Source organism: Anser cygnoides, chromosome 4 (assembly GCF_040182565.1).
Source record: "Anser cygnoides isolate HZ-2024a breed goose chromosome 4, Taihu_goose_T2T_genome, whole genome shotgun sequence".
NCBI lineage: Eukaryota > Metazoa > Chordata > Aves > Anseriformes > Anatidae > Anser > Anser cygnoides.
This window is the reverse complement of record NC_089876.1, coordinates 15759342-15782919: the sequence shown is the minus strand read 5'-3', so window position 1 is coordinate 15782919 and position 23578 is coordinate 15759342. Positions and strand designations below refer to the sequence as shown.

At 36.4% G+C, this 23578-nt stretch overlaps 1 protein-coding gene across 7 annotated transcripts in view; it reads right to left on the bottom strand.

Moving 5' to 3' along the window:
• CC2D2A (coiled-coil and C2 domain containing 2A) overlaps positions 1 to 23578 on the bottom strand; it is a 59472-nt gene that overhangs the window by 17644 nt on the left and 18250 nt on the right. For all 7 annotated transcript variants that reach the window (XM_066995662.1, XM_066995660.1, XM_048080797.2 and 4 more), the window contains 13 exons: positions 22215 to 22321; positions 18298 to 18438; positions 17765 to 17921; positions 15580 to 15812; positions 14518 to 14695; positions 13073 to 13229; positions 11894 to 12041; positions 9275 to 9413; positions 8426 to 8629; positions 6042 to 6134; positions 4003 to 4094; positions 2285 to 2452; positions 699 to 804 (listed from right to left, as the gene is read on the bottom strand). In XM_066995662.1, the coding sequence (XP_066851763.1) occupies positions 699 to 804; positions 2285 to 2452; positions 4003 to 4094; positions 6042 to 6134; positions 8426 to 8629; positions 9275 to 9413; positions 11894 to 12041; positions 13073 to 13229; positions 14518 to 14695; positions 15580 to 15812; positions 17765 to 17921; positions 18298 to 18438; positions 22215 to 22321 (1923 nt within the window). The remainder of the gene's footprint in view (positions 1 to 698; positions 805 to 2284; positions 2453 to 4002; positions 4095 to 6041; positions 6135 to 8425; positions 8630 to 9274; positions 9414 to 11893; positions 12042 to 13072; positions 13230 to 14517; positions 14696 to 15579; positions 15813 to 17764; positions 17922 to 18297; positions 18439 to 22214; positions 22322 to 23578) is intronic.

Genomic DNA, 23578 nt, shown 5'->3' with positions numbered 1-23578 from the left:
GTTTAGGCAGAGTGCACTAGGCCCAAAATTCAGACTGGAAATGGCCATAAACAGACATACAGAAGAGTAAGAACACAGCAGCAGGTGCCTATATTTTCTGCTGTTATTCGTCCAGGCTTCAACTGTCTTCAGATGGACAGACTTTCCCAAGCCTGTACAATTTTTCTATTTGACAACTCCTCATAGATCACTCTTCCAAATAATCGTCCAATGTCCACTTCAATGCAAGCAAACCAATTTTGTCCACAATACATACAGGCAACTTCTCTGAGCACATAGGAACTGACAAATGAAGAATTAAAAGCTTCTCTTTTGAACCTAGCTCCTACCAGCTTCATTTGATGACCCCTCATACTTCTACTGAACAAACCAGCGAGCAGTCAATTGCTATCCATATCACTCATTGTTTTATGCTTTTTTATCATATTCTTCCTTCTCCCTTACTCCCAGTGACTGCCATTTTGACAGAAAAGACCAAACATTTTTCACTGCACAGCAGCCAGTCTAGATTTCTGACATCTTTATCATCCTTTGAATCTTTCGCAGCTTAACTATCTTTTTGGAGATCCAGGAGTGGGCAAGCTAATGTTACTAGTAAGATATCTTTCCGATGGTAAGCGTGTATGTGAAAAGGGGGAATGCTCATTATTTCATGTTAACAAATGATTGCTGTAATTTTCTTGAGTTTTATAATATACCTGGTCAAATGCCCAATCTACACTATCAGTTGGGCTCTGGGCTGATGGAGAGGCTGCAAACATCTCGTTAAAGGACCTTGAAGATTTGGATGGTTGTTGAGGTTTGCTATGAGAGGAAACAGACAACAACATCATGAAAAGACAGAGAACCTATTATCCTTCAGAGAACCTATGAATCCTTCACATCATACATTAACCACACAAAGGTCTGGAAATGCTTCAGGTATCTTTATGTTATGACTTTAACCTAGGAAGGATAACTACTCAGTCAAATAACAAGAAAAAACATGCTAGAGTGGGGTAGCAAGCGTACTGCTCTTGTAAGCCTCATTGCAAAAGTGCTGTGTGCCTTGAGGCTCTTCCTTCTGAAGATTTTATAGACCCCAGATTTTTATTTTAGTTATTTTTTTAAAAACTTGCCCTGGACAATCTCTGAGACACAGACTTTTCAGTTTAAGGAGATGAATCCCCAAAGAATTCATGAAGTGTGTAGACTTCATGGTATCTAAACAAGGCCACTATGACAAAATTAAACCCACATGAAGATTACACTGTCAGCAACTCATCAGTGAAATAAAATAAATGATAAATATGCTTATTTTTATAGTGTTTCCAAGTAACTTTTTCAGTACTAAGCAACGGTAGATATTATAAAAGGAAAACTATTCACAGAAAAAGCAGCTCAAAATAAGATATCAGATTATCCAAAATATTGGGAGGGTTTTCAGCTATTTTTGTTCTACTGACAGTAAATTCACATTCTTGTGTTTTCCTTCCTGTCAACATATTTCTAATATGAATTGCTTATGTCTCCATTTGAACTTACTTACAAAAATCCAATGGAACTTTCTTTTTTCATTTAAATAATAAATAGATAAAACAAGCATAAGATGCTAGCAGGATGAAGATATCTCCAATTTAAATGTAATGTATACTCATTTTGGGAGAGCGAGAGAGAGAATGCTGCTGTAATACACCACTTATGAAAGTGAACCAGACTGCTCACGACACAGCATCATGCAGCACAGGCATTGCCTTAATATGCCTGAAGGTCACGGTCACCTTCAGAGTTAGTAAAAGCCAAATCAGGCTCACTTCATTCCCTTAAATGTCCAGTTCACAGAGTGCTTGAGAAGGCCAACAGGCAACCCTCACGAGATACATACAGTAGGAATAACTGGAATTTTGTAATATATATGTATTTTTTGTATTTAAGATATTATGAATTAAAATTGCCTTGAGTATAACTAGAAGGCTTGTTTAAGATATAATTAATCCAATATTAACAGTGTTACAGTGCTGTCAAAGCTACAAGTTATCTTCCAGACAGCTTTTTCGTCAAGCAGATGTGTAGTTCCTAAAACATTTTTTGAATTTAGCAGGTATTAATAAATGGTTGTGTTATTCTAAAAGCTTTGAAAATAGCATTTTTTAATTATTACATAACAAGATAAATCTATACATGCTTTTAACATGAGGATCAAAACAACCCATGACTGAATTTCAACATTAGTTGTTTCAGCTGTCCTCAAAACACTTGAAACCACAACATGAATCTGGATTGAAAAACAAGCATATAAACATACCTCATCACTGGCTTCCTCACTGGAATATCGAAAGCTCTAATGACATTCACCAACAGTTTTATGTCTCCATCTGATAAATTCTGTGCCGTGACCTTCTTCCTTTCTTTTCTTCTTGGCTTTAATGGTCGTTTTGGTTCTGCCAGTTTAAAGAGGCCAAGTCCCAAAATACTAATAATCAGAAAACAGACATTTAGTCATTTTTGCACAGAATCCAGAATTCCAGCGTCTCCATGACACACATGCTAATTATGCACTAACAGAAAAAGGAAATACACTCTGCTAGTGTCATACAAACCTCTATGAAATGTCAAAATGTTATAATCATTTAGTACTATGCAATCCAGTTGTCTTATGTTTCAAAAATTTTAACTTAAATGTGCAAAAAAGTCCCCCCCCCCAAAAGATTTAAATAAGACAACTCAAGATAGATCTATAACTACAGTGTTATAAAGTATCTAGTAAATGACAACCTCTCTACAAAATATGTAAAAGAAATCTAATTACACAGCTATGTACAACAAACAATAGGCTATAGAAAGGAATCAGAATAAATATGCCACAACATACCCTGGACCCTCAGAACTTATAACCCAAGGCAAAGCAGAACCAAAGGAAAAAAAAATGGGAAAAGAATAAAAAACAGATATGTTTTTGCATATCACTGATATTAACTGCAAAAATACCTAGGTGACAGAAGACATTCCAAAATCTACTTTAAAAACTGATAGCCCATAGCACTACTTCCTTATATATAATAAATAATCCCAATAATTACTTTTACGATAAATCTGTGAGTTACTGAAATCTCACTAAGAAGATACTTTAATGGTATTATAAATGGAGTATAAATAATGTAGATACTTTAATGGTATTATTTTAAATTCACTAACTATATTAATTAGCAAATTGTATCCAATTTGAATCTGTATTCATGATAAAAAAATACAAACCAAGCATTTGATCTTAAACAACTTCAGAAGTTGATTATAGTTTCAGCCGGATTTTTCCCATTCTGAGATGTGAAAAACTGAAAGCCAGGATGAACCCTGTTTAAGAGAGCAAGTCTCTGTATCTCCAGCAGATGGGACTGTTTAGATTTATACCATAGATTCAGAAAGTGTTAGCTGTACTTCAAGTGTGTCACACTTAGAATGAAGACAAGCAATTTTCTTTTAAAAGAAAAATATCTACCATTCACAACCTGTTTACTTACACAGATTTTAAGTGAGCAACACTAATTAAGAATCATCTATGTAGTGATGACTCAAACATCAAAACCAAGAAGTATGAGATTTGGAATAAAAATTCAAAGAAGGTGCATAAATAATAAAACAAATTATAACCGTACAAAAGAGAGAAAACATTTCCCAAATCAGCAACATTTCTGAAAGTAAACAGCATAGATATTTAGCAACAGCATACAGAAGTAGACGAAAGGTAAGGTAAACAAAATCACCAAAATATACCATGTTAAATCTTATTTACATGCCATCACATTATTTCTACCAAACCCATCCTTTTTCCTCAAAAAAGTTTTTATATGCTTTGTGTATCAATGCTCTGTCTACACTGGCAGAGGGGTACATAGTGACAGGAAAACAATATATTACACTGAACACAGAATCTCCTTGGCTGGTCGCATCAGTACAATTTGCAAAAAAGGCACACAGATAAATTTACGTTAACTGACTTAGAAACAATAAAGATAACTCCCTTACCCCAGGCTAGGAATCTCCTCTTCATTGACAAGATCAGAGAGAAGGAAATGGTGTTTTGCTATTAGGAAACGGTTTATTACTGATTCTCGAACCTGTGAATGGGGAAAAAGGGAGGGAGAAGAGACAAAATTACACTTCTAATCCCAAACCACTGCAAATACTTGCATTTTGTCTATTAAACACAAAAAACTTCAAATATAGATTCTTTATTTTATCCCTCTTTTGTATGTCATATCAATGTTCTTTCCACCAGATATTTATTTGGAACATAATATAAGCTTATTTTATGAATACAATGATTTTCTAGAAACGTATAAGCTAGCCAGATGTAAACATATGAAAGCATACATCACAAGAACAGAAAATCAAGTCTTATCTAATTACAGCCCATCATCAGAAACAATCACAAAAATAAACGACCCTGACAGACATTTCTTTTGGGCATCTAAATGAAGTTACAGAAAAGATGATACAGAAATGGATATAGTATTAACTATAGGGACTAAAGGCAATGTTTTGGACTGCAGGACCATCAGCAAGGCCCGTGTTACTAACACCATGATTTAAAATATATGTTTAAAAATCCTTAGTTTCTTTCATTTCTATGTTGAGGTCACAGACTGATGAAAGACTTCCCTCTTCTCCCAACAGCTATATAGAAGTATAGAAGCAGACTGACTGAGAGCATTGTCTTTTTTTTTTTTTTTTTTAATGTTTTTTGTCTCCTACTCAGGCTAGTAATGCCTTTATATACTGTTCTATTACAAGATCAGCTGCAGAAGAGCAATAACAAAGTTTTCTACCATACATCTCCTTTCATTATTTTTAAAAGTTTTCATTTAAGTTATGAAATCTTTCACTGTGCTGAGGTGATAATCATATAAAGATGACATTTCAGAGTGAAATGAATTGCAGACCTGATGTGAGCAATCTAATTTTCAAGCACATCTGACAATTTATAGAAGCGTAAAATATCCAAGTGTTATTTTAAAAAAGACTACTTCTATTTCCTGTACAAGAGTGACAATCAGTTAAATACCATAAGGTATTTAACTCTGTACTATTACGCAGTGCACTGCATAAACTGTATGTTTGAGTATGCACATGAATATCATGCAAAGCATATAGGGCCAACACAGATGTGATAGCTCAGTTCAAAATAGTTTTCGGTATTATCATACTGAATCTGGGTTTTGGTACTTACCAAGACTTGCCTGGAAGATTCAAATATTCTCCATTGTCTTTAATTCTTTTACAAAACATTATTGCTAACAAGCAAGTTGTTTTGTCCTACATCATATCAACCTAATAATGATCCCAGATGTTTTGCTGGCTGGGATTTTATCTACCTTTGATATTTCCAGCACTAGTAATAAACTGGTAGGTGTGTTTCTCACTTGTTATTTGCCAAAATACTCCAAAATTGCAAACTTTTATTCCATATTCAACCAATCTTCCCCATCCCCCAAGGATTAAAGAGAATGCCACACTAACATTAAAAAAATAAATTAAACCAAGGTAAGGGAGAGAGAATATTACTCTAATGCAACAATGAAGGTAATGTCATATGCCCGCTGCCTTTGGCTGCAGGACAAGACTTTTTGTGTATCACATTAAATGATTTTTAACAGTGGTTAGGAACACTTTCATGGAGATAAATTCTTAGTAACACAACTTACAAGAAGGAAAATGAGGAGAAGGAAATCAATGAATACCAGGGACACAACAGCAGAAATCTCTGGGACACTGGACCAGAAAAGGATTTATAATACTCCTAGAAAAATCTATTTTTGTGGTCATTTTCTATAATGCATCTTTCTGAGGAAATACATCTTTTCCATTAACATTTTATCAGTCATTTACAAACCTCTACTTGTTTTATTAGACCTGTTTCAGGCCTAACTTGGAATTATAAAAACATCTGTAGGCCATGTTTAGCGCTGAATCATTTTTTAGTATTCCTGGAAATTGAACATCCAAGTGCAGCAGGAACAAACGGCTTAGAGAAATATGATGGATCTGTATATTTTGCCACTTACCTTTTGTAGATAGTTAGCAACAACTGCTCTGCGTGCATCTAGGTAATGTTTGCTGTCAATCACATCCCTCTCATGTAGTCTTTTCTCATAGTCCTAAAACATTTACTAGAGTTTGTGATTTGATAAATAGCCAATGCTTTACTACATACAAGAAAAATGGTAGATATTTCATTAATATTAATGTATGGATCAAAGTAAACCAAAACAGATGTCAGAAGTTCATAAAGCTATTTTAATGCTAATGTACACAGCAACAGCACTGCACAACTTCCCTGAATAGAGAAAAGAATTCCATTAAGTTAAGGTTCATGTGGTTTAAATTAGTACGAATAACTTTATTTCCCTCTCTTCTTTCTAAAGCAGGACTTTGACCTGCTGTGGTAAACTGAAATTCCATTTCAACTGGAATTGGTTCGTGTTGCTGCAGCTGCAATAGGATGAATCCTTTATAAAAAGAAGCGATACGATATTCATGGAAGACGACCCGATATTTGAACTGCATTTTAAAACATAACTAGTTTTCTTAGTGTCTAACACCAGAAGAGCCTATACTTGTAGGTAATTTTGTGAGAAACAATTACTGAGCTATTTTGAATTTGCATTCAAGAAATACAGTGATTTATTAATATAAAGTCATTAGTTGCACACAGTGAGAAAGTGAAAGCTCTTTAAGCATCTAGAGTGTGAAGATTTTGCTTTGCCTGAGGTTTGATTAAAAAAAAGGCTGTAACCCAACCGATGGGCTGAGATGAATACCGGTTGCCCTGTAGACGTTCTGGGAGTTCTTTGCTGAAGCTCTTGGTCCAGTATCTCAGTGTCTTTCTTGCACTGGACAAGAGGTTCAACTTAGTCTGGTGAGGAAAAGATTAATGGGCAATCCATTATCTGCCCACACCTAGCTGAGGGACAGTTACAGAGAAGACAGAGCCAAACTCTTTGTAGTGCCAGACAATATCACAAGGGAGAACAGCCATTGAGAACAACTTGGAAGGTTTGGGCTGGACATGAAAAAACAAACCAACCAAAAAAATAAATAAATCACTGGAAAGGCAGTGCAGGACTGGAACAGGTTATCCAGAATGGGTGTGTAATCTCCTGCTTTTCAAGACTTGGCCAGACAAACCACATAGCTGGCCTCACCTAGTGCTGACAACAGCCCCATCACTTAAGTGGAAAGCAGGATCTCAGGAAAGCAGGAAAACATTTCACCTCCAGACAATGTTTTCTGAACAGTATTTCCACAATTCTATGAGTTTTCAGATTTCTTTGCCAAATAGCCAGTAAACCAACTATGAAAAATACCACTTTTAAACTTAGTTTTGAAGACCATGTCTCATAACATGAACTTGGAACAAGCGATTGTGGGTTTATCCAAGTTACCCTTAATGGGGAAAAAGAAAAAAAAAGAAAAAAGAAAAAACAATTCTTAAACTGTGTTTTTTTTTGGCTGATAACATGAAATGAACAAAGTTAGTCCATAAAATCAACTGGATCAAAAGCATATATCAAAGATGTACCAGAGCTTTAAATAGCAGATAAAAAAAAAAACTAATCTAATATTTGAAAAGGAGAAATGTTTACTCTGAACAGCCAGATCTGAGTTAATAAGTATGTTTTAAGAAGATATAACCCAAAAGGAATGGAAGGAAGGAATTGTTCAGTGAAATTTATGCAAGGCATAAAGCAGCAGTTGCCAAAATCTGACATGATTCTGATCCTGAGAAGGCAATGAACACACTGAAACGCTCCTTAAATACACAAATTGCTAAAGAACAAAATAATGTGTGACTTAACAGTAAGAGTGGAATTGAATATAACTGAAGTATGAATCAAGAAAAAAATGCACACGTTGCATTTCAGTAGGGTAATTAACAGGCAAAGACAGGGTAAGCTAACTGGAACAATGTACAGAAATAGAAATAACTGCAACATAGCCTATAGTAAAACACTAAAAGGTTTTAATGCTCATTAGTGTCATTCCTCCTACCGCTCATCACAGAAAGGGTTCAAAAGTTAATAAGCCTAAGCCCAAATTACCTTTGCATTACCCTCTGTATTTTAAATCACCTTTAGAAAAAAAAAGTCTCTTAGAAAATTCACATCCACAGCAGCTGCTGTGTTGTATTTTTCCACTTCCACAGCATAGCTACGTAACTATTTCCTTGCAGGGAAGCTACCTTAATTATACTAAAATAACACCAAAAAAGACTGAGGAAAAAAAAAATCTATTTTTTTTTTTTTTAATAAATGTCAGCAAAGCTGTGCGTTCTTTATGGGACTAACTGACTTTATTGCAAGTCAAATATTATTAGCACTACAACTAGAAAAGAAATATGATGTTTTACTAGAGGACGTACTCCAAATAATTTCAGATAGGACTCTACCTGGAATAGTTTCTCACTGATTTCTCGTTCATGCAAAGGGACTTGCTTGTAGTTTCGGAACTCTGCCACCTCCTCGCTTCTGAGCTGCAAGAGTCGAAATCTCTTTGATCTATTAAATTCCTCATCAGAAACAAAATTAAATTCTTGCTGCAACTGTTCCAATCTGAAGAAATCAGGAACGTGTGCCTCTCCGCTAGTGGCAACCTAAATTAGATAACAAAATTATTAATCTTTTCATACTGAGGAAGAGAAGTCTACAAAGCAACTTTTGTTAAGTCTTACCTGCACATTGCAAGAATGTTCATTTTAAGCAGAAGCAGTTAAAATGGATCAAATTGAGACTGAAACATTAAATGCTTTGAAGCAGATTTATGCTTAGCAAAGCGCATGAGACCACTGAATTTTACTGTATTCTTAAGTGTATTCTATCTCTCCTAAACACAAACAAAACATTGAAGAGGAGAAAAGGTGATTCTTTTATGTAACTTCAGCTATCAAGTAGCTTCTCAATTTGATGTTTAGAAAAGTCCCAACTTCTACAACAAACTATGTGCAGACATCACTAATGAGCATCTTCCTATTTAATACCATACAAGTACACTAGAAATAAGCCTGAATTTTAAGGAAAAAAGAAGTTCAAACTTGTGATTTTTTTAATATGTAATTTAATCAGTTTGCATATTCCCTAATACCCGTTTTTTTTTTTTTTTTAACCACTAGAATACTACTGAACTAATGGATTAATAAATCATATTTTTTAATGGACATTTTGCTTCTCAACATTCACCCAAGTATATCCATGAGAATACACAAATCCATTAGCCCTACAGCTCCGAAAATAACACTTACCATAATCATCTGCATCAGAGCTGCATTGTTTGGGTCATTTGGATCAAGTTTTGTTTCTGCTGCCCACTTGGCTAATTTCTTCATGTCAGTTAAGCCCGAGGTGCCAATGGATGCAATAGCATCAATATTTTTTAAAGCACTAAAGAGACAATAGAAAGAACTGATAGCAGATGGTTCTACCAAAAAGAGATCTGTTGTAGCAACACACAAAAAAAAAAAATTTTTGGAAAAAAACAACCAAAACAAAAAAATCCATAACATGGAAAGGAAGTTCCACTACACAATTCTCAGTACAAACCTTTTATTGCAGGAAATATTGCCATCTGCCCCCTACCTGCTCATTTCCACCCCTATGCCATTTTTGCCCTCAAAATGAAGCCATTCTTTCTGTCAGCACACTGCAAAACAGTGGACTGAACTGAAGTTAATTTAAAAACAAAACAAAACCACTCTCTTCAAATAGCTGTTATATGGAAGAAGTTAACCTCTCTAAAAGCTGCCTGGTTTCTGTGATTCTTCTTACAACACGTGCATCTCTCCAAATTGCAGTTATATAACTGAGGAATGATGAATTGCAAAGGAAAGCTGGGGGAAATATGAAGGAACTGCTGAAAGGGAACTCTTATGCAAGCTTTCTCATTGCAGAAAACATGCAGTTACAGATTTATCTGAAACACTGAATTTGACCATGTTCCTACAAAGAGAAAACAAGGTTTTCCACGACTTAAGGTGCTTATTGATTCAAACATTTATCATATACCTACACTATCCCATGCTTCTGATTACTAAAAGGTAAGATTTCTATGTTAAATTGCCTCCCAGCAAGTAAATTATAGTTTTGACAATACATACTTAAAGGAACTTCCCAGATCCTTGCTTGAGCTATGTCTCAAGTCCTGTCTTCAGTCTGTCTCCTGGATACTGTTTCTGGATGGACCCTGCACTTGACTGTCACCTTGTCTGCAACGGCTGCCAGTGCCCTGCTGTGTCTGTTGCGTTTGGATCCTGTAGGACTGTATGCTGGCTGGCACCGAGTGAACTGTGCTGGCTCACCCTTGGTTTCTTCTGTCTTCCACAGCAGCCCTGAAACCCTGGGAAGCCCAGCTCCCAGTCCCACTCCTTATCCTTTGGATGCTCTCACTTATTTGTATTCCCAGCAGTCAAGTTATGGTAGGTGGTCAGGAGGACATTTGTGCAATGATTTGCTGGCCTGGATATGCAATTTCATTACCCATGTACCACAGGCTGTGGATGGCGCCCCTTCTCTCGTTAGGGGTCTGTTCTCCACTTAGAATCTGACTATTTTCAGGAAAACTCATGGATCTTTCTCAAGCTTGGTTAGAACCAGACAACATAACCAGCAGTTACTGGAGCAGCAGACAAAGTAGTGACATCAAGGCTGTATCTTTAGGCAGTCTTGAACGAACACACTGAATCACAGTTGTGCTGAAAAGCTCATGGGAAAAGACTAACTTTAGGCACAAAACTCTTGTCTCAGGCTTTCACAACAGACAACGGAAAGTCACAGATGGGTGTTCATCTCTAGAGGGTGATTCAAAGAAGAGTTTTACATTGAACTCCCTTTATGGAATTCCCCATTTTTCCATCTGCTACAGCGAGAGACTACTGTAAGATTAGTCTCCCGAGTCTAAAGTTAGCCTTTGGGATTTGCATCCGTATGTTTTTATCTGATGCTATTCTAGTCTCATTGAAGTCAGCAAGTTACTCATATGCTGATCAGCAAATTACTCTAACGGCTGCAGCTGGAGACAAAAATAGTAAAAGGGTGATGTGGGTGCCAATATTTAGTCTCTAAAAAAATAAAAATCCAATTAATCCAATCAGCCGGAAGAAGTACTGGCTCATTTAGTAAGTATGGTGAAACTCTGAAGACTTTACAGTGAAGTTACCTGAGGTCATTACAAAAGCAGACTTTGACTTTACTGGAATTACACAAAAGCAACAAAATGGACAAATGATCTACAATGTCCAACATGCAGTCACAGGGCAAATTAGATTGTTTTTAATGGAATAATATATTAACTTCTGCAGCTCAACAGGCTTCTGATGGACAAAAATCATTAAAGAATATTATCTCGGAATGACGTCACAGATGTGAGTTTTTCACTTCTCAATTCACAAACAGCATCAAGCTCCCATACACACTTCTAATGTTTTCATACTGTAATTTTTGTCATTAGTTACAAAAAAGGTGTTTAAAAGCATGTGTCCCAGTAGTGCTTCCCATATGCACTTCGGATAAGAAAAAGCTGCAGCTTCTGTTCTTAGCAAAATGATTACAGAAAAGTTCCTTGCCAATATAAGGCAAAATCTGGACTGTACCTACATCTTCTATTAGAGTACCATAAAAATTAGTTAATCAGCTTGAGCTCTGTTTAATATTGTCTATAAATAATGTACTAAAAGATTTTCATTAGAAATTCTAAGTTTATGAAAAATGTGTGCCCTAAGATATCTGCAGAGGGTTACAATGCAAAATAAAGCATCTAAACTTAAGGAAAAAGAATACTACAATTTTTGACTATGAAAGTCACCTACTCTTTTAAATACTGGTATAATCAGTTTCCCAGGAATCACTGAGAATTCATACCACATTACCTCGGAATGCCTGTGGTTTGCTGAGATACTGGAGGAATTAGGGGGATTCCTTTTTCTCCAACTGCCCAGGAGACACTATTGGATACTTTCCCAGAGGTCATTAAAGTCATTTGGTTGCTACCATCAGCTTCAAAGGAAAAGGACACATCTATCAAGGGGAAAAAAACAGATTAGTATATTTTTCCATTCAAGCACAGTATCTGAACCACTTTAAAAATGCTTCCCAAAAGTAAGTAGTCAAATTACTCCTTTAATATAAATGGACAGGTTACATGAAACAAGCTGACTCTGCTGCATGCTGCAGGGAAGGACTTTGCTCTACAACAGAAGTGAAAGATTCCATTCCAACTAAAAAAAGCTTTCCATTTGGGCCAAAGAAGAAAAGCTACATCTTAAAGGCTATGCCAAGACTTTTTTTTCCCTTCACAGATGCATACTATTTAACATTTCCAGTAATTTTCAGATTCTGCATATTGTTAATGTGACAGAAAATCAGAGTCAGAAGAATTATGCATGATTGAAAAGCCGGTCCCCAAAGCTGTGATACACAACTGTACATACAGTCATCACGGTCAATGACATTTACACACAAAACGTGTTGTAATGTTCCACATTACTTTCCTCCTCAACTTTTTATCCGTTCTTCTGCTCCATCTTTATCTGTATTTTACATACTGAAAAATTATGCAAATCAGTTCTCATAATATAGTTCAAACATTACATAAACTTAAAAATTCTGTATGCTATGATACATTATTCTTGTTCTCCTTTCCCTACCTCTCCCTCATTTTATTTTTCTGTTTTGAAGTCCCAGGGATCAATTTTTTGACAGAATTTCATCAAAACAAAGACAAAAAATTAGTCTGCATAGACATTTATACAGCCAGTTCTTCAGTGGTTTGAAATGTTAAAATCACTGGAACTATACTGATTAATACCACCTGCTTACTCTGCACTATCAGAGGCCTGATAAAGTAAGAAACAAAAGAAACAAAAAAACAACAGAAAACAAAACCTATGACTTCTATAGTTAGTAGAGCTCCATTAACACTATAAGCCCACTAGTAAATACACTCATTGCTGTTAATTGAATTTACTCTGAAACTTATGCCAGCCTGTTACTTCTACATGGTTTCAGCAAAATAAAAAGCATTGAAGCATTGAATTTAGAGTCCTTACCACTCCCAACTCCTTCGTGGTCCAGTACCACACGCTGATTGCTGCTGAACTCTATTTCTTCCATAGGAGCACTGCCTGTCAGAACTGTAGTCTCAGGTACAGGTATGAACACTTCAGCCAACAAGGTGGTACTGCTCATACCCGTTGTTTCATAGATCTAGAAAAATCCATGGTAACAGACAGTTAAAAAAATTAGTTCTTCACAATGTATTGATAAGAAGTTGAAAGCATATTGTAGGGTATTTGGACAAATGGTTTTAAGATGACTTAATCATGAAATAATTTAAAGCAATTATATTGATTTCCTTTTTAAAATATCTAATTAGCAGACATTTCAACTACTAGCAGCTAACTCAGCCTGACTTCTTAAGCATATTCCCCTCACCTTTCTAATACAGCTATACTGGAAAAGTATGACAAACTTTAGGCTTTAAAGACTATCATTGTACAATATGCAACTGCTTGTCACAGTGACCAGTTGCAGTGAAGATGCTGGAGGGATTCTGGCTCGCTAATTCCCCCTTACCATGAAAGACAGCAAGGAACAGTCCCAGTTCTGGCAGTACAGCCAGCTGCTTCCCTCTTGCCCAGCCAGTTTCAGGCACAGAGTGATTTAAGCAGCTTCTCCTCTTAGTCCCTGTTCAAGTGTTTATAATGCAAGTAGATGGTAGTTCTTGTGGCTTACAATTAAGTGCTACGTAAACGGAACAGGTTGGGGAGCATACACCCTCCTCTGAGCTACCTGCATCACCTAACAGGAGAAGTCAGCTAACAGGAGAAGTAGGATCCTGACCACATTTTCCTCCTAAAAATATATCCTCTTAGCTCTGTAAATTAGCCACTCCTTCATTAATTCAGGTGGGTTTTTTTTTTGGTTGTTTTTTCTTTTTCTTTCCCCCTTCTTATCCTTTTTGGACTTATCTGCACTTGACGAAGAGTGCAACAATGGAAATTACTAGTACTAAATTTCTTTCTCTTGCAATAAACATTATGATGCTATTACTGTGTGGACAAGAGTGTTTTAAGAAGAGTATTTTGGCAAGTTTATCTGCGATATAAATCAGTTTTTCTAAAATTAAGAGGGTGCCCTAACATATTTAATCACAACTCAAATATTTACCCCTATGCAACCTATAGTTGTGTTATAGGCTTGTTAAAGGCATGTATCTTATTTGTAAAATGTGCGTATGTTAGAATTTTGAGAATAAATTAAAGCAGTATCGGTAAAATAAAATCTTAGCACAAGCATCAGGATATGTAGCAGCAATGTTGAAAGTTTGCAAACAGAGAAGCAAGGAAGGGGTATAAGATAGATAATTTGTACAGGATCCTTCACAGGTTTTTCAGTCTTTACAACACCAATATAGAGCAAAATACAAGCATTCTGGGAGGAATCACATTTCACATTATCTTTTTAAAAAATACTATAATAAATCATTATTTACCTGTAGCTTCAAGCTCTCTGGCCAATTGAATATTTGTAAATTGAATATCTGTCCAAAGTGAACTCTGAAATCCGAACTTATTGGTCGGGTAACAGTCCTTGATACTTCTTTGGAGTTGAACAGGACTTTTATAAATGCTGAGCGTTTCTTCACATCTTCTCGTCGCAAAACCTCTGCCCTGCAGATTTGTCAAACAAGTGGTCATATCACTTTTAATAACATTTGTGATTTTTAGTTATTTTTTAATACAAATCTGATTCCACAACAGGAAACAAAAGTCAAACAAATAAAGATGTTTTTCTAAAAATGTCACTATACAGCAGTGACTTAAGAACTACTATATAGCTGTTATTTTTATCTTCTCATGAATATAAAATGATTTAAAAACAGGTCAACACATCCACCTCCGTATGAAAGGGACTATTTAGGGAAACAAAATTTCCTTCTATTCCCTTCCACCAAGATACAGGAAATGATACACTGAGTTAAGATTCTTAAGATTTCAGTCATTGGGAATAGAACAGTCAAGCGCTATTCTTTGATGAGGCTATTTGCTAAATAAAGATGAAAGGGAGTTTTTGAATGACTGAAATTTACTAGATGTACATTAAATTGTGTGTGTAAATGTGAAAAGTAACACAAAAGAGTATTTACGTTATCCACAGTGAAATCTCCAGTGAACTATGATTTCTTTATTTTCAGTTTCTTTGTTGACTATGCCACTTGGTGCAAAGGACTAGCTAGCGAGAGCAGTACTGCCAGAAGTGGCCTAGATTCCACCCTAAAAACAGTTTCTTTACATATACTACTGTCCTATGAATATGCTCAAGATGGTTCAAAGTGGATGTGTAGTTATGCATTCTCCAAGCCCAGTACATACAACGTTACATGTGACTTGAAAAAGAATTAAGTTATGTCAGCTTCAGAAGCAGAAGTTTAATATTCAATTACTAAGAATGGCGAGTGCAGACTTTTGAAGTTGTGCAGGTAAGAATCAAATCATACAGCAGAAGATCACTACAGAAGTGCGTTACAACAAAATACTTACAACATTTATCTTACCGAGGACACAGCTCATTTGGAGTTATGCTGCCTGACAGGACTAGTTCAGGAATTAAAGCAGGCTCCCCAGGTTTCCTTCTCAAGTTGTCAGCTTTTTCTCTAACCTGCTGCTCTATTTCCAGGTTATTGACCATTTTAGGTGGGATAGGTTTTACAGGTTCCTCGCCAAGATCATAATCTTCTACTGAATCTTCTTCTTGAAGGTCTTTTTTCTTCTTTTTCTTTCTGGATTTCTGTATGTAAAAATAACAATGTTCTACCTGTACTATTTCAATCAGTATAGCTTTTTTCTCTTGTTCACTTACAAGTGATAAATGGGTACGGGTAACAACCGTACAATTTTAAAAATTGGCATTGAAAGAGTAGATTTTTTCTCATTTTGTAGGACTACTTCAGATTCAGAATTCAGCAATGCATTCCACTGATAGGCTTCAAGAATATGATGTGCTTCAAACAACACATTTATTTAACCTTCCCAACCAACTTAAAAAGCAACTGTTTATTGAACATTTTGGCTAGCAGCTGATTCCTCATTCAGAGTTACCATGTGCATTCTCTTAGGACTGATGGAAGATTACTCAGCCAGTAGCTACAGTTCTTCAAGATGTATCCTCTGCATACATGGACAAAGTGAATCCACATGTGCTACAAACTTTTTAGCTTAGCAGTGTCTTTATCAGGACCAGAACGATCCCATCCCTTCCTTTATGCCAAACACAAAAATAAACAAACAACATACTTTTCAGTAGTTTCAGTAGACAACCGCAAACAAGTTCCTCCTTCTGCAGACTTACAGATTACTTGGGTGTACAGCTTACTTGGAAGCACCAACCATTCATGAATCATGACACCATTAGCAAAACAGAAGGAGACGAGGAAAGCACACTTTTTCCTCACTAACAGAAGTATTTAGCCAAACAACTTGTTCACATTTTTATTAATAAACATGTTTTCTTGGCTTAACTTTATTACCTTTTTTGATTGTGTAATTCTTTTTAAATTTATCTACTCTACTCTACCTCTACTGTCTTCCATAGATTCATGTAATCTCTGCTAGTAAGACACCAATAGCAGTGATTAACCAACAAAGCACTTTAAGTAAAATAAAGGAAAGTACTTCTGGGCATGCAATGAAGGACTGTGCATGATAGTTCACTCTAAAAGGGAATAACCACTGTAACCTCAGTCTCAGATACTTTTGACTACCACAGCAGAAAGATGCTTTGGATGGAACCACCCACCATGGTATCTGTGAAGGCATAATAGCTAGAGGTAGATGAACAGTTCCCATATGGACCAATGCCCCAACCTACCTACCTTCACTTTAAACCTTACGTTTATTCATCTTCTCATACAAATGAATTGGCATTATACTAATGAGTCACGTGCCCACCTATGTTCTGTTAACAGGAATTTCCAATACCTGCAGATGAACTTCCCCTCATACATGCTAAGTGTCTTCCATAGTTGCTGCACGTACATGAAACACTTTCTACAAAAGCATCAGCAGATGCACTAGATTCTTGAAAACTGTATTTGAAGGTTTTCTTTAAACTTTATTTTGCTATACCTAAAATGACTAATGTTTAAACAGTGCAGTGATTACATTCAAGTAACCATTATCCTGAGGCATGCAATATGAAAGCAACTGTCCGATGATTTTGTTAGCACTGCCACAGGCTATTTCAAAGGTCATCCTGCTGAAGTGTATTTATTCTAGCTCCTGTTTGTCAATACCCTCTTGAAGCACAACTGGGACCTTAATGGCAGTCCAGATTATTAGTAATAAAGCCTTTCAGAGGTAAAAGGTTAGTATATTAACTGTGTTTTTCCATTTTCGGACATTTCTGAACATAAATTTACAGGAGATGACATCAACTGCTCGTTCATCAGAAACAGTCCGTTATTATTTAGCTTTACCACTCACACAAATACAAAAGTTAAACTTAACAAAAAAAGAGAACTGAAGAAAATAAATAGCAGAAAGATAACTGCTCCACAAAAAAAGCAGATTTTTTAATTAACAATTAATTTACTAACACATTCTAAGTAGACGGAATATATCCAAATACATTACAAAATTTATTCATGCCTACCCTGAAATTGATTTTTCTGTACTACAAGGACAAACTTTGAGTACACCTGGTAATAACGTACTTTTTGTGAAACAATGATTTAAACAAACCTGTGCCTTCCTCCAGGATTTCCACTCTTGTAGCTCAGTTCTGTACTCCTCCATTTTCTTTTCATATTCTTCCATATATTCTTCTATTAATTCATTTATCTCAGCCTGAATTTCTGCTTCATACGCTTTTTCATCTGATCTCTGATCAACTTCTTCCCTTCAAAACAATTGCATAAACATGTTGTATTAATTAACACGTTAGATTTATATTTATAACATATAGCATAAGCCCGCTTCTCCATTAATTTAACTCTAGCAAAAGCACATCCTTTTGAAAAATACTAACATAGTTGACAGCAGACAGCTACCATCCAAAATTAATATTATTACTTTTTATTTACTCATTAGACTTCAGAAATTTCCTTCTGTTACAGTAATTACTTAACTTTCCTTCCTCCTCATAGTCTGGCAGACTCAACCAGTGCCAGACATTACTCAAATCCTTACTTTTGCACCCTTCATATCCCAAATTGACTAATCTCATTTAAGCTCCCCTACTGACAAATGAAGTACAAAGAGTTATCAAAACATACTTTCTCAAATAAAGCTTCATGGGTGTGTTGGTAAACTTCTGAAAGTCACGGAGGGATTTCATTTGTTTCCAAACTTTTATAATAGTTTTAAGCAACATTCTGTCTTTCTCTTGTTCAGCATCACGAAGTCTTCTGGTTTGCCTAGAAATATATATACGTATGTACAAAGTCAGAGTTATATAACTCAGTGGAACAATACAGTGAAAAGTTGGGATACCAAAAGCCAGTGATGTGGTTTTCAATTTGATTGATGGCTGCAGTGGTTTAAATCCAAGGCACATAAAACCCAGATGAACTTGAAGATGACAGGATTTGGTCTCCTGCACTATCTGTACTCTAGTCTCTTGAATTTCAGACAATCTGACTTGAATTACGGTTCAGTCTCAAGAGATCTAAGTCTTCTGAAATGCTTATTACAGCTGTACATCATTAAAACATTTTAAAATCAATGCATGTAAACAACAGCCCAGGAAACCGACACGGCTGCTATGAAGTAATGCTTATTACAATCATACATTACAAAATATGTTTTAAACTTAACATGCTTTTAGCTCCACTAAACAGAACTTGTGAAGATGAAGTAATGTAGTAATGTATGAAGTAATGTAAGAATTTTGTAGGGCTGTGAAAGGACTTAAACAAAATTAGCAGGGCTTTTTTTGCCCCAGAATTAATGTTTCACATTTCTAGTCTCTAATCTGTTTGTAAAGCAGATGTTCATTAGCACCTTTAATGACCAACACAGACTTTGATGTCTATGAGGCACCAACACAGACTGCTTTCAGTACTATCCTGGTAGCTAAACATGTCTAGTAAAAATAATGCTATGTAAAAAAAAGATAAAGATGAAAAAAAAATATTATTCCTTGTAATATTCGGAGTGTGGAAAAAAGGAACATCAAGTTACAGCTCGAAGAAGCAATACATCACACATTATTTAAAAACACAAGCAGAAGTAGTAAAAACAATAAACAAAGTTGAAATACAGACTTTACAGAAAGTAAGACGAGTAACTTGTTCACTTTGTTAGCTAACAGTCTGAATATTACTTAGCTTAAAAACCTTTTCTTCTTTGCCAGATGAAGCTAGAAGGTGAGAAGTTTAAATAAAAGAGAAACACACAAGTCAGTAATTACACTCATTCAATGCATTCTACTTGGAAGCAAGACCTTTTAGCAGAGAATCACCTCTGCTGAAATACATCACCCAGAAGAGCTAGAAACCTGAAATCCTCAGCATGCATTGATTTCCTCTTCAGCAAATAGGGACAGAAGGTCTGAAATTGCAAATTTGCAAAGCTTTTCTGCATTTAGATAACATTCCTTCCTCAAACCGATGGAAAACTACAGCTCTGATGTTTAGACAGCAAAGAGAACACAACAATTATGTTATCGGAGGGCGGAGGAAGTAATTAGATTATTTTCCATGCTACACTTTCCTCACATCTGTAATTTCTCATGAGTGTGCTACATTGACCATAAGGGAAATGCAATGTTAAAACAGAGACAAGGCAGGTCAGATGTTTTTACTGACATACATGGTCCAAGTTAGGATTAAACACCATGACAGTAAAAATTCCTGCGCCTATCTGAGCCTCATATGTAACAGCTTCCAACAACAGAGTTGTAGCCAAGAAGAATTACAGATATGAAAAGCCCTTGAGTAATCCCAGCCAAGCTCATCTCACATTACTTACGCAACACTGATCCCACTGATTTCAGCCAAGTTTCTCCCGATTCGTAATAGTATGACACTAAACTAAAGTATACAAGACCTAGAAAAACACTTCAGATATCCAGAATAACAAAGCAAGCCTTAGGGTTGGTGCCAGAATCCAAGAACCTCCCTTCCACAGTGAGCCCTCTCATTACTATTAATGCTTTCCCTGGTGACAGCTCCTGTCTCTGAGGTACTGTATGGTAACTGCACACCTCCTGCTTCCAATCCTCCACCAGATGTGTTAAAACATTAATAAAAGTTTCTCCTTTTTTGATGGAAGGAAAACACTGTCCTTCAGTAAAAAAAATAATACCTTATAGACATAGTCTAGTATGTCCTGCACAGACACCAACATGTGACAAGACAGCATACCTGATGGATGAAAACTTGAAAAAGCAACTCCCAAACAAGAGTAGTAAAAAAAACATGTAAGTGTAAGCTCCCACAGGTTCCAAGACTGACAGTAGATTTCAGATTTTTTTTTAAATTGTATTATGAACTACTCATGTGACACGTTTTCATAAATGACTTGTATATAGGGTTAGAGGTTGTTTTTAATAAGTTTGCAGATGCTACTACATTGGGAAGAGCTGTTGACTCCCTCAAAGGTGGAGAGGCTTTGCAGAGAGATCTTGACAAATTAGAGGGCTGGGCAGTCACCAACAATATGAAGTTTAACAAGAGCAAGGGAACTGGGAAAGGGGCAACTCTGGCTACATGTAAAGACTGGGGATAGGAGGTTGGAGAGTAGCCCAACAGAAAGGGATCTGGGGGTTTTGGTCAACAGCAAGTTGAACATGAGCCAGCAGTGTGCCCTGGCAGCCAGAAGGGCCAACAGTACCCTAGGGCGCATCAGGTACAGCACTGCTAGTCAGCCAAGGCAAGGGAGTGTCCTGCTCTGCCCTGGTGCAGCCTCACCTTGAGCACTGCGTGCACTTTTGGGCACCGCCGTAGAAGGACGCAGAACTACTGGAGAGTGTCCAAGGGAGGACTACAAAGATGGTGAAGGGTCTAGAATACGTATGAAGGGAAGACATATGAGGAGCAGCTGGGGTCCCTTGGTTTGTTCAGTCCAGAGCAGAGCAGGCTGAGGGGAGGCCTCATGGCGGCCTGCAGCTCCCTCACGAGGGGAGCGGAGGGGCAGGCGCTGAGCTCTGCTCTCTGGGGACAGCGACAGGACCCGAGGGGACGGCATGGAGCTGGGACAGGGGAGGGTCAGGCTGGGGATTAGGGAAAGGTTCTGCACCCAGAGGGTGGTCAGGCACTGGGACAGGCTCCCCAGGGCAGTGGTCATGGCACCGAGCCTGCCAGAGTTCAAGATGTATTTGGACAACGCTCTCAAACATGGGGTCTGATTTTTGGGTGGTCCTGTGCAGAGCCAGGAGTTGTATTTGATGATCCTTGTAGGTCCCTTCCAACTTGGGATATTCTATGATTCTAGGACGCACTATGTAACTACAGAAATTAAACTCTAATTTTCTGTTTATTTAAAATTAATACATTATTGCCCAGTTTCAGATTTTATAAACTTTCAGATTTTTAAGTATATACTAGTTAAAAGGCTGTTCAGCTTAAATCTCCAAAATTATTTAGTTTTTATTATACTGCTTATACTTACAGATCACCATTGTCCATCTGCCAAAATTAATACTAACCTTCTTTACCAAGCCAGAAACTGGAAGATACTTTTACTATCCAGTTACTGTCCAAGAACAATAACGGTAATCTTGTAAAAGAAAATTCTACCATTTTATATATATTATCCCATTGGCAAAAACATGACCAACATACCTAAGAATGGGAAGTGAATCAAGAAGACTTGATGCCAAGTGTCTTGTGTAATAAGGAAGAGGAAGATGGAAAAAACAAACTTTGTTCAAAAAAAATTATGACTTGCAGTGTTGTGTCAGTTCACATTTATTAAAACATTTTTTATTTAAAGTTTAATTGTTCAAAAACATACAATTACGAAGCAATAAGCAATCACATTAGACCAATTTTGAATTAATATTTCTGCCTAACCTATATTTTCTTCTTGTTTTTTACTCAACTTACCAGTAAAAATTCTTTTAAGCCTTCAAATTCCACAGCCATTTACAGCAGAATTTAAGTCTGACATGACTTATATGCTGTACCAGCACAGAAAAGAAAAAGGAATACAGTTTTAAAAAGCACTGAGTCAATGAATCCATACCTACCTGATTTCAAACTTGTACTCAGGTATGCTCTGTTGTGCTATAGGACCAGCAGCACCAGCATCACCACTGTCTATTCTACATTGCACAGCATTCCTCAAAGCGTGCAGCTTAAATGAACAAACACACACTTAACAGATGGCATAGCATTTATAAAGCATACAGTTTAATGCACCTCAATATGAACAAGTTAGTTACTACATAACTGAAAAACTCTGAATTGTTTCACTTCTGTCTTCACAGGATTATGGTTTTGCCATGTCTGCAAGGGCCACTAGAGATAAGGAAATGAAGGAACAACCAAAATGAGTGGATTTGATGATTGTGTTCCAGAAGCTGGGCACCTGCACCAACAAATTTAAGCATAACATATTGCATGTTACAACTGGAAGACAACAAGGACTAAGGACACGACAGAACTGGGAACAACAGTAAGAGTTCAAAAGCTCTTCTGAAACCGCAATGTAGAGATGAGAGGCCACAGCTTCAACTAATATTAGATGATATACATTAAATGAGCACAAAGATAGACAACTAGTTTAGGAGAATGCAAAAAGATATACATGGCTGTGAAGGCAAGAATAGAAAAAACAAAGAGCAGTATGAAAAGGAACTAAAACATTAGTTATGTTGCTGTGGTTTCTCTAAAGGACAATACTGAACGTAAAATCAGAATGGCTAATGGATCTGCAGGAAACGAAAGCAACTACATACTAGAAGCAATGAAGTCGCAAATCAAGGAACAAAGTGTTTTAAACAAACCAATAAAACTAGAGTTACTATATAACTGCAGAGCAGTGAGCATATAGTTGAAAACATACACGGTCAACTACAAAATGAATCTCACTGTTATTTAAAAAAAGATTTTGAAACAAATTTTGAAAGAGAGTAACTGAACCAAAGAGTAACTGAACCCAAAATGAGGACTGAAAGGCCAATTATTTTAAGATACCAAGAGCAAGCATCAGAAGTGGATGACAAGGAGTCCGCCAGAGAATGGCAGCAAAGAGAGTGGGAGGAAGAATTGTTTAGGCTGAAGAGCAATCTGGTCACAACAATCTAAATAACATTTGTTAGAGGAGACAGGTTTTAAAATTGCTTGTCAATAGCAGAAGGGTGGGTAAAAAATATCATTAAAATCACTTTGTGAAAAATGTATCATGCAGTTGCCTACAATACTGTCAAAGTATTCTGGAAACACTCATGAAACCCCTTCCAGGCCTAGTTCCTGTGATGCAGACATAGAGAACGTAAGTGTCCTATTCCACTGCTTCATGGAAAACTCAAGCCAGGCTTTCAAAGATAACTCCAGACTAGGTATACCAATGAATTATTTTTATACACTGTATGAAACATTTATCCAGCAT